The sequence below is a fragment of the Solanum verrucosum genome, unplaced genomic scaffold (genome assembly GCF_900185275.1).
Source record: "Solanum verrucosum unplaced genomic scaffold, falcon-dt-bn FXZP01000183.1, whole genome shotgun sequence".
NCBI classification, from domain to species: Eukaryota; Viridiplantae; Streptophyta; class Magnoliopsida; order Solanales; family Solanaceae; genus Solanum; species Solanum verrucosum.
Window position 1 is genome coordinate 2,960,182 of NW_026020430.1, and position 12,210 is coordinate 2,972,391.

Here is a 12,210-nt window from a genome sequence, read left to right on the forward strand (position 1 = left end):
GACTGTGCGACTGTGCCGACAGCCCAACTTCCAAAGGGCATAACTCACTCATACGAACTCAGAATCAAGCAAACTCGGCGGCGTTGGAAAGATCATTCCAAGGGCTTTCCAGAAATAACTGGAAATTCGCCTAAATCATTCTGAGCTAGGAGTTACGACTGCTCAAAGTTGACCAAAAACTCACTTTTTTTCCATAGCCAAATTTTCCAGATTCTTTCCAAAATGACTATTTCCAATTCAACTCTTCTTGGAACTCAATGTGCTACATCTAGGGATCTTAACTTAACACTCAAGAAATTTTATTCCTCGGTAAAATCTCACTCCACATAAAGGACGGCTCGAGTCTTAGTTCGAAAATTCTCTAGGGTGTTACAATATCTCCCCCTTGGAATCATTCGTCCTCGAATGACGGCTAGTCTTGGTATGGAAAGGTCTACTCTTACTAAGGTCTGCGTCTAATGGTTTGCTCTTACCATATTCAAGTTTAACCCAAATCCTTAGGTTCGGATCCTATACCTCTCTATAGGGAATCTTATCCCAAGACTATAACTCTTTAACACCACATTAAAGCTTAGTATTCTAACAACTCCATGGACTCTTACTAACCACTCCTTTAGATCCAACTAAGGGCTCTCATTTGAATATTTCTCATAGTAAAACCTCATCCTTTTCTTCCTCATTGTTAAAAAACCTTAAATGGAACTATCCCACCATCACAACACGATAAGAACATCAACTTCCTCTTTTTAACACCACTCCATTTCTAAAATGACCTCTGAAAAGATATCTCGCAAACTCTTTGAATTCATTACCATCTTAATCTAAAACACTTGACTCCATTTCTCATCTTGACATCTCCCCCTTAGGTCTAAAGCTAACACTTGAAAGCTATGGACCTATTCCACATCTTTAACTTGTTTACCTCTTCTTTTAATCTAACACTTGGGAGAAATTTATCTCATGCCTACCAAACTCTCTATAAGCGGTGCTAAGACCTCTTTCAAAGGTGTTTCCTTTAACTTCTTCTGGTTACATACACTCTCGGTACACCTCTTAACGCTTTTGTTACTCTGGTGACTTAATCACACTTCATTGCCCTTATCTAAAGGTTAGGGTCTCTCACTTGTACCACTCATATTTATTGCAACTAATCACCTTAATTCCTCACCTACTCTATGTCAAGTCTACTGGATCAAATCTCAAGACTAGCATCATCACTCTCATGTTGTCATTTCTTTGGTCATGACACTCATCTCAAATTCAAGCTTAAGGTTTATGACTAAACCCGAATATTAATATGATTGCTCGCTTACTATACTAACTTACAAATACTAGGTACAAATTCAGAAACTCTCGTCCACTAGGACCTTATGGCCAATAGTCAAACCTCACCTCTTAGTATTCATACTCACAATTTACTATCACATTTCCCTTCACAACTTGAGTACCATTCACTCATTCACTATACATCAATGCCCAATAATTCTATACCACTTTGAATGTTATGGGACCTCTCTCAAAATCATAAGCCTAGCTTAGATCTAACACCTCATGAATACTCTACTTTCTTTTTCAACACTCTCACTTGGTCATTTTCTACACAATAACACTTCATCACTAACTCATTTCTAGCTACAACACACTCTTCCTCTTATGATGTAATCTTCACAACTCATCACTTCTTAGTCTACCCATAAGGGACAACTCCTCATTCATAACTTACTGGGTGCATGACTACAATAACATAACTTGCCTCATCACTATCTCCCTTACTTAAATTACTAAACTTCTGTATATTTTTCTCTCTAACTCTGGGCTCTTTCTCTACTACTGCTCATGATCTCGTAACTCATGCTACTCTTTCAGGTGAAAATCATACCCAAGCTCTAAACGTACCTCCTCGTAAGGATCTCAGCTGAAACAATACTTAGAGAAGAAAGTACAACTCACTTTTATCTCAAATGCACGATTCACATGAAGGCATTACTCCGAAACTGAACACTTAACTTACTTTTGGGCTTCTCTTAAGCCCCTCAGAATTCTCATGACTTTCTCAAGACTCTTGCTAAGAACAACTCATCGACAAAGAATTGACTCTGATTTTCAACCACCTCTAGTATAATGGGTAGTCGAAAGATTCTGAGAACACACGAGTTAGAATAGATCTCTATGACTTAGCTCTATTGCACGATTAAGAGTGTGAAAGAAGGGAGACTTTTCTTAAATGTCTGTAGTCCCTCATTTATAGAAGTGGGGCCCTCACAACCATAAACAAGATCTTACTGACACGGCTTCATAGACACCCTAGGACACTTGAACTCTGTGCTCTGATACCAAGTTTGTCACGCCCCGAGACTACACCCTAGACGTGGCCGGCACTCGAAGACCATTGCTGGTCCCCAAGCGAACCCTCATCCTGGCTGACTCCAAGCGGAATACTAACTTAAGCATACAAGAGCTTAAAACTGAAAAAAAAAGTTTATAAACTCAACTTTACAAATCTTTAACTCAAAAGAAAACTCTGATAATAGAATATATATACAACTCGCCATAAAAGGAAACTTTAGTCTTCAAAACATTTAACAAAATAAATGAAGAGACTTTTGAAACTCTATTGTCTATCTATGAAGCCTCTAACTGATAAAGATGGAAGCCGGGACAAGACCCACGACCTCCTAACAACTGATACAACTGAAAGGTAAATGAAATCCTCCGGAAGCAAAGAGGCTTGTCATAGCTAACTGGAACTCCCGGATGTATCAACGAATCTCCTGTTGATGATCTTGAATACCTGTGTCTGCATCATAAAAAGATGCAGGCCAAATGGCTCAGTACGTGGAATGTACGAGTATGTAAGCTGGAAATCTAAACAACATAGGCTAGAAGAAACACTGGAATAAACTGAATAACTTACCTCTTTTTCAAACTTTCTCAACTCAAGGAATACTCAAAACTACTCAAACTTACTCAACTCAAAAGATAGATACTGGACTCAAAGACAGATACTCAACTCAAAGATATATACTCAACTCAAGATATATACTTAACTCAAAGATACTTAACTCAAGGATACTCGACTCTTGAATAACTGAACTCAACCTGACTGACTTCTTTCAATATAAGGTAATTTAAAACAAGTGCGATATAAAGAAAGACTGTTTAAAACATGCTATAAACTCTGTGTGTATACAAGGATACAATAAGCCTGAGATGTATATAGAAATACAAATGAACTGATGTATATAAAATACAATAATTTCTGTGTATAAAAATACAATAACTGTTGTGGGAGTTTCTCTAACCGACAACCATCACATAAGAGCTATAGTGATGATACAGCGATCGACCTCACGCTGCCAGAGCATCTTATACCCGGCCAAAGGTATAAGACCTGAACTGCCTAATTGATCCACTAGTCTAATCTGAAAAGATTCATCTAAAAAGTATGATCATTTTCTACCCATGGTGGCTAACATGGTTCTATGGGGGCTGTGGGTTCTTTGAACGCTCCCCCAATTCGGTGCTCAATACTACTCCCAAAAATGTACTGGCTCTTATATTTTTAAAACATATGTTTTCCTGCTGATATGAGATAATTACTCAAAAACTAGCCCGAAGGCTCTTTTGGAAATCTCAGTTTTCAACCTTGTTTAAATGTAAAAACATTTCTTTAAAACTTCTTTGGGAATACATAGTTCCCTAATAACTTTGAGAAAATGAACTCAACTCTTTACTATTTACTTTACTTGAACTCTTGGCTTGATGTGAAATTCTTAACTTAACATGAAACTCTTAACTTTTGACTTGACTTGAAACTCAATACTTTTCACTCGACTTGAAACTCTATACTTAACTTGGAACTCTATACTAACTTGGAACTTAAGCCTTAGAATGAAGTTAAAACGTTCAATGAAGACTCGTGAAAAGTTTGAAGACTTGCTTTGACTTACTTAACTTCTCTAAGCTTAACTTCTAACTTCACTTGACTTGGAAACTAACTTCACTTGACTTGGAAACTAACTTCACTTGAATTGGAATCTAACTTCACTTGAATTGGAAACTAACTTCACTTGAATTGGAATCTAACTTCACTTGAATTGGAAACTAACTTCACTTGAATTGGAAACTAACTTCACTTGAATTGGAATCTAACTTCACTTGAATTAGAAACTAACTTCACTTGAATTGGAATCTAACTTCACTTGAATTGGAATACTTTGAGAACTAACTTCACTTGAATTGGAATCTAACTTCACTTGAATTGGAAACTAACTTCACTTGAATTTGAAATTTGGATTGATCACATGTTACGGATGAGTTCTTGACTTTTAGAAGTACCTTGGAGTGTTGGAAACAACTAGGAAACATAGGTATAATACCTAGGAACATGTATGAAAAAAATGGTAAATGAAAGGGAAGGATTGGTGTCCTTGGCACTAGGAGAGGTGCGACAGCCCAGCCCCTTTTTCCCCAAAAATCCTTCTTTTTCCCCTTGTTTCTTTCCAATTCTAAACCCTCTCAACCTCAAGGTTTCAGCAGCAACACTTAGAATCATAAAGACCCTTATTATACAATAGATTCAACTCAAAAATCACAGCCAGAAATCTGTACTAAATCAGCAAGAACTTCAACACAACACCACTACAACTTCAACAACCAATAAATCTTCTCTTGGAATTGAAAACGAGTTGGTGTGTGGGGGTATGAACCAACCAACACTAAGGATCATCAATCTCTCAACATACAATAGATCACAACTCAAATACACAGCCCAATCCTGTCCCACAACCAACAATAACTTCAACAACACAACTAACAACATCAACAACAACTAACAACTTCAACAACTTCAACAACAAATCCAATCTCTTCTCAAATCATAAAAACGAGCTTGGTATGTGGGGGGGAAGGATAAACCCACACTAAAGACTCACATACCTGATTAGGGATCACCCCCGATGAAAATCCACGACGATCCTTAGCTTCTTCTTCTCTTTCTCCTCTTCTTTTCCTCTTCTTTCTCTCTTATCTTCCAAGCCCTAACTCTCACTCTTACTCTCACTCTTTAAAATGGGACAAAAATGATCCAAACATCAGTCTAACACCTCAATATAACCCAAAGAAATTATTAGGGAAAAGACCAAAATACCCTTAAAATTTTCGGACTAAACAAACTGCACTGTGCGACTGTGCGACTGTGCCGACAGCCCAACTTCCAAAGGGCATAACTCACTCATACGAACTCAGAATCAAGCAAACTCGGCGGCGTTGGAAAGATCATTCCAAGGGCTTTCCAGAAATAACTGGAAATTCGCCTAAATCATTCTGAGCTAGGAGTTACGACTGCTCAAAGTTGACCAAAAACTCACTTTTTTTCCATAGCCAAATTTTCCAGATTCTTTCCAAAATGACTATTTCCAATTCAACTCTTCTTGGAACTCAATGTGCTACATCTAGGGATCTTAACTTAACACTCAAGAAATTTTATTCCTCGGTAAAATCTCACTCCACATAAAGGACGGCTCGAGTCTTAGTTCGAAAATTCTCTAGGGTGTTACAAAAATAAAATTCAAATAGAATTTAATTCCTAGTAACATTATACTAAATACCCCTAGAGTAGCAGTTATTCTAAAATCAAACACTTACACTCCATATATAATTCAAACAAATTAAATCCTACTCAACTATAAGTGTTTAATTCCTATTTTTCAATATCAAACATTTTAATCTCCTAAAATAAAGAAGGTCAGTCTAACTATACAAGTAAATTTATAATTTTTGAAACGAAAGAAAATTAAAACAAAACATGAGAATTCCTATATATATATATATATAAAAAAAAAAATAGGAGAAATATTTACACCACCAGTTCACTTATACGGTAATAAAATTAATTAGGTTAATATAAGAGAAACACCATAAATAATTTCTAAGCAAAAGAAACAGGAGAAATATTAAACTATTGTGTCGATTTAAAAAAGTCCTTCTCTATCTTATTTTCTTAGGGCACAAGAAACGAGAAACGTGTCTCACTGCTCCTACTATATAAAACCCACATACAAGTAAACGACTGAAAATTCTGCATGATGACAATAAAGAGGAGAAGAGAAGAAGAAATAGTAACAGTGGAGACACTAGCCATGGCTAATTGTGTCAATATTTTAGAGAAGAATAGTTCACTATCACGTCGATTTTATGAGTGCAAAACTTGTAAGAAGCAGTTTGAATCGTTCCAAGCTTTAGGCGGACACAGAGCAAGTCACAAGAAACCAAAACTGGTATTACCTTCAGATTCGATTAAATCTAAGACGAAGAAACACGAATGCTCTTATTGCGGTGAAGAATTTGTACTTGGACAAGCTTTGGGTGGACATATGAGAAAGCATCGCGATAAATTAATGGAGAAACCAAAGGAGACAAATACTACTGAGTTTTTGAAGACGAAGGAAAAGATCGAGACGGAGAGTGAAAATAAATTTTGCTTAGATTTGAATTTGACACCGTATGAGAATGATCAGTTGACGTTGGGGATTATCCCGTTTACAGTAGTTCATTCGTTGTTGTAGATATTTTAAATTTCTTGGATTATTATAAGAGAAAAGTAGATATTACAAATTTTTGTTTCTTTCTCTTTTCTTTTTTACAGTAGTTAAAGTGATATTGATGGCGATCGGAGTGCAGAACTCAGATTAATGGAAAAATCCACAAGTTTAAATTTCTTTAGAATCATAGAATGAATAGTTGTTGATTAACGAGTCCTTTTTCTGGCAGATGACAAGTCTCTTTAGGTTTTTGCTAATTAATTATTTAAGGAAAATACTGAGCAATTATTAATGCCTATGTAATTCACAATCAAAGGAAGCTTAATTGTTCTTTTTACTTTTCTTTAAAAAAACTTTTGAGCTGTAATAGTGGCTACTTCTGTATTCTTATTTTTAATCCTATTTGTACAGCGATAAGGCATGGAACTCTTCCGGATCCGTACTTCTTATTGTTACGTTATTGGAGTATTAATCTGGTGGACAATCAATATTACTGGTGGTTATTAGATAATCATCAATATTAATTACCAAGTTTTTTTAACTTGTGGTAATTGTTAATTAATAATAATAATAATATTAATACCAACTCAAAATGATTTTGTGATAAAGCAAAAAATGTTACTCTCTCTTCTGCTCACTTTTACTTGTCGGTTGATTACTATAGTTACTTGAATTACTTGTTCAGTTTTGAAAAATCAAGTGATAATTTGTCATTTATAGTTCTTGTAGAGTCCCAACTCAAATTGAACACGTCTCGCAGAATTTCACAAAATTTCAATGTTATTTTTCAAATCATTGAATGTATATTATATACAAAATATTAAGTAATGAATTTCTTAAGTTAATATTAGATAAGTAAATAGGACTGAGATATATTGTATATACTAACTGTTTATCTAGTAGGAAAATTAAAGAAATTAAGTTGGCCACCAAAAGATTTTATATAGTGTGTGAAAGATGAAGCTTCGAACCCATCATAAGAACACGGTTTATAAGGTGGCTAGTTTGTATGCACATGCACGTAAGCAGTTGAGTCATTTTTTCTTAAATAGCAAAAATCTTAAGTATGAAGGAAACTCTATAATAGTGTATATAAGTGGATAAGCGTGTCACGTATTGATTCATATATAGTTATAGAGGTGAAAATTGACTTGGAGTTTGTGAGACTTAACTAATTTGGTTTGAAATTTGTAATTATAAAATCAAGTTGGAAAAGATATTCCCTAGTCCCTACCCTAGGTACCTTGAAAAATACTTTGATTTGATTTGATGGGTTTATAGAATATTATGAGGAAACATTAATTCTTTATTTTTGTCTTATTTTTATTATTTTAATTTAGTTTAAAATCAAATGTCCATAAACACCTTTTTAATTTATTCAAATACTAAAAAAAATGTTTTAAAATAATTTTAGTTTAAAAACACTTAAAATAATCCAATTCAAACGGGCTCTAGCTTTTTCTACAAATTTATGACTTGTTTTAGTTTTAAACCAAGTCCTTAAAAACACTTTTAAAATTTATCCAAATACTATAAAAATATTTTAAAACTATTTTAACTTACTTAAAATAAGTCAATACAAATAGACTTTACTCTATAAATACCAGCATATTCAGCATTATTGTTGCCTCATTTCATGATCGTATTTTGTGATTTGTTAAGTTGACATGATGTTTTACAGAGACATAATTTAGTCTTTTATAGAAAATTAAAAGATGGTGAATATATATGCAATATTGTACTTTGTATACTACTCCCTTTTCCTTTGTCCCTTATTACTTGTTCACTTTTGAATTGACACACCTATTAAGAAATCAATAATTGACATAGTAATTTTATCATTTTATCCCTATTAATTATGAAGTGGATAAAATAAAAATTCAAGATTTTCAAAAAGTTTTATATTTTCCAAAGTAATTAATTGAAGATATAATAAGTAAAAATATTATCTTGTCAAAATAGACAAATAATTAAGAACAATTAAAAAATAAATAGTGAACAAGTAATTAAGGACATGAATTATATATTAAAGAGACGGATAGAGACCAACTGCAATACAAACTGATTGATGGCCCCCACTCCCTATTAACTTGGGTGCCAAGATACTACACCTTCACCTCCCCGAGTAAACTACAATAAGGTCTTCTCCGTTAATTTTAAAAAAAATTATACTTTCTCAGTTTAAAAAAATATATCCTAAATTGCATGAGACTTGGCATGAACTTTAAGAAAATAATGAAAATTTTAAATCTTGTAGCCCTAAATAAAAGTTATGTCAAATATATCAAAATATTTTGTAATCTTACGACTATAATTATGTCAAGTAGAAAATTAAAAATTAAAATATTGCTAAAAATAGAAAAAAGTCGCTCTTTATTAACAAACTAAAAAAAGTAGTCATATTTTTCAACAAGCCAGAGGGAGAAAGACACTAAAAGACGATTTTGATAGTCAAGTCATATAACTTTTTATATTTTAAGATTATAGATTCATATCTTCTCTATTCTTTTTGCAATTCAAGATAAGATTTTTTTATTTTTTTTTGCACAAAATTATTATGTTCCATGTATTTGATCAAGTCAAACCTAGAATCATTCTGGAAACTTCGTGGAAGCACACTTTATGGACTCTTCCTTGTGCTTTAAACTTACATGAAAATTACCTGAAAAACACATTCATATTCGATGATTTTAGAAAACGCGGAGAGATTACTGAATCCGAAAATCTCTACACACTACTAGCGTTTGTGATTATCAATAGAACGCGCAAAATGTAACTATAAAATATGTGAAGCAATTGTAAGCCCAAGTAGATCAGTCATCATTTTATTCAAACTCAGTAGACGAAGCATCTTATTTGTATCTACATTAACCAATTCTTCATACTGACGGCAGTGAGAAAAAGCAGAGAAGACAACCACAAGCAATAGCTAACTGCTTAATGCTTTTATCATCCATAGATCGAGATCGAGATCGTCGTAATTCATTTGAATGCAAAACCTGCAAAAGACGGTTCTCATCTTTCCAAGCGCTTGGCGGCCATCGAACGAGTCATAAATCCATGAAATCAACGATCGACATTGGAAAGTTTCTTCACGGAAAATTATCCAAAAAACGCAAGGTACATGAATGTTTAATTTGTGGAATGGAGTTTTCTATGGGGCAGGCTTTAGGTGGACATATGAGGCGTCACCGTGCCCCTGTAAATGAAATTAAAGATTCATCGTCGGCGAGAAGGATACCAGTTTTGAAGAAATCTAATAGTAGAAAGAGGATATTTTGCGTGGATCTTAATTTAACTCCTGATGAGAATGATGATTCCCTCACACACCTCCATTGTTATCCTCTTAGGACTAGCTAGAGCTAAAAGATGTCTTTCATTTTAATTTCTTCTTGTGTGTATATATCACAAATTCTGTTATCATTTTACTCCTTTTTTGGATGATCGAAACAATTATTCCTATGGCATAGCAAATTCAGTCTTTACTATATTTATTCGAAAAAGTGATACTCCCTCTGTCCCAATTTATGTGACACATTTACGATTTCGAAATTCAAACAAGTCTATCTTTGATCATAATTTTTTCATATATTTTTTAAATATTTTGAATTATCAATTATTCAGAATTATACTTTTTATGTAGTTTACAAATATATAAATTTCATTTGTAAAAAATTGAAAATTTCATGAGCAAATGTCAAACTTAAAACTATTTGACTCTCGAAAAGCGAAATGTGTCACATAAATTGGTACAAAATACTACTTTTTAAAGAAATATGTAGTACACAATCACCATAGTTTGAAGTTCTATCGTAGATACATACACGTGGATAAACTTATTATTCTTGTAGATAAATTTAGATAGAAAGATTGTATAGTGTGGAGATTTTTAGTACACGTACAATGTGTTTGATATTTTGTAATATATAAAGGTCTTAAATTAAATAGATATATTTATTCATGAGAGAATATAATTATTAGGAAAAGTCATATTCATGAAAAATCATAATAATTATGAAAAATCACATTTATTTATGAGAGAACATGATTATTATGAAAAGTTATCTTTAAGTTCTATAAATATAAAGATTCTCTCGAAATAACATAAGAATAAATATCTAGGTATATACAAGGGTTTTGTTTTATAGTAAAACCTCTATAAATTAATACTCGATAAATTAATAATCTCTCTAAAATAATATTTTCCTTCGATCCCTACTTGGGCCAATGAAAAAAATCATCAATTTCGATAAGATAATATATTTCCAAAAGACCCCTATATAAATAGATGATCCCATTAATATCATAAATTAGTAATTCTTTAAAAGTACAAATATATCTAAGACAATTTAGTGAAATATGATTCTATTGTGTTATGTTTTTTTCTTATAATTTAAATCTAGTTGAAGCTCATCTCTAACTTTTCTTATTGCATCCAAGAGCTCCGAAGTTATCTTTTCGAACTGCACCATAAAATTGTGAAGAGTTCTAAATGCGATAAGTGTTTCCTTACGTGTAATTGGTTCCAAAGGTATAGTATCATCTTCAACTTCATCATCAACATTGCCTTTTCCGATGTTATCCACAATTCCTTCTAAGCTCTGGATCTCTAAATATGTATCCATTTCACCCAGATAATCCAACAAGTTATTGACATCCATTTTATTGTGGTAACCAAGATCATTAATCAATGACCTCAAGTTCATGAATGACGTTTTCACAAGTAGGTTCATTCAAATCATCTGAGATTGCATTCCCCGAACGAATTTTACAGTGTCAAAAATAGTTTGCTATTGTCTTTTGCTGAACATTTATGGCCAAACAGGGATTGCAAAATTGATAGCATCCAAAAACATTGATCTTTGTTGGATCAGTTTGTCCCACTTCATAGTCTTCTAATATCCTACGATAAAATTTGTTCGATAATACATCTTGAAAGCTCTTATTATCCACAAGGTTGAAATTAGTAAGATACAATGATTTTGATGATGTATTTGTTGTACTTTATGTATTATTATTTTTGTGTGAAATCAATAAATATGATACATAAATTAGTAAGATACAATGATTTTGATATATTCAAAATTAACCTTCACTAAATTTCAAACCATGATTTAAATTAATAAATATTAATTTATCAATTAAATAATATCTCTATAAAATAATAAAATTCCGTGGTCCCACCTATATTAATTTATTTATAGAAGTTTTACTGTATCTTGAAAGGAATTGCTTGCATTTTTTCCTAACATGTATAATGTTTCTTTAAGAAAAGTGATTCTTCATTCTTCAAGCCTCAAAAGTCATCTTTTTCTTCAATTTGTACTTCATATTATGTATTCATTATCACTATTTGCACGCAAATATAATAAGCTTTGCTACATGAAGTATTACACGGAAGAATGTATTTCACTTTATTATCATCAAACAATATATTTGTTTAATTTTAAAATCAAAATGCTGCTACATTTTATAATTAAGCATAATCTCTTCAGTTTTCAAAATATGAGCGCAAATAATAACTTTTACCTTTATTATTTATTTCATAGCAATATTTTAATAATAACCCTTGTATTATTAATCATGCATAAATAAATTTGCGTTATAACTCTTGCATAACTAGTAGTAGTACTACGAGATGAAATTTTTTAATATGGTTGAGGCTCAA

General features: G+C 32.5%; 1 protein-coding gene across 1 annotated transcript; it reads left to right on the plus strand.

Annotated features, from left to right (window-relative positions):
- Nucleotides 1–6,086: 6,086 nt before the first annotated feature.
- On the plus strand, nt 6,087–9,902 carry LOC125807712 (zinc finger protein ZAT12-like). Its single transcript, XM_049487442.1, has 3 exons — nt 6,087–6,545; nt 9,502–9,591; nt 9,708–9,902. The coding sequence occupies exons 1-3, from the start codon at nt 6,087–6,089 to the stop codon at nt 9,900–9,902; spliced, it is 744 nt and encodes a 247-aa protein (XP_049343399.1).
- The last annotated feature ends 2,308 nt before the right edge of the window (nt 9,903–12,210 follow it).

Bases quoted from the DNA above. Each gene is read 5' to 3' on its own strand.
- LOC125807712 (XM_049487442.1), top strand. From the start codon at position 6,087: ATGACAATAAAGAGGAGAAGAGAAGAAGAAATAGTAACAGTGGAGACA. The intron at 6,546-9,501 runs GTAGTTCATTCG...TATCATCCATAG, and splicing joins TGGGGATTATCCCGTTTACA to ATCGAGATCGAGATCGTCGT. The intron at 9,592-9,707 runs GTCATAAATCCA...TCTATGGGGCAG, and splicing joins GCTTGGCGGCCATCGAACGA to GCTTTAGGTGGACATATGAG.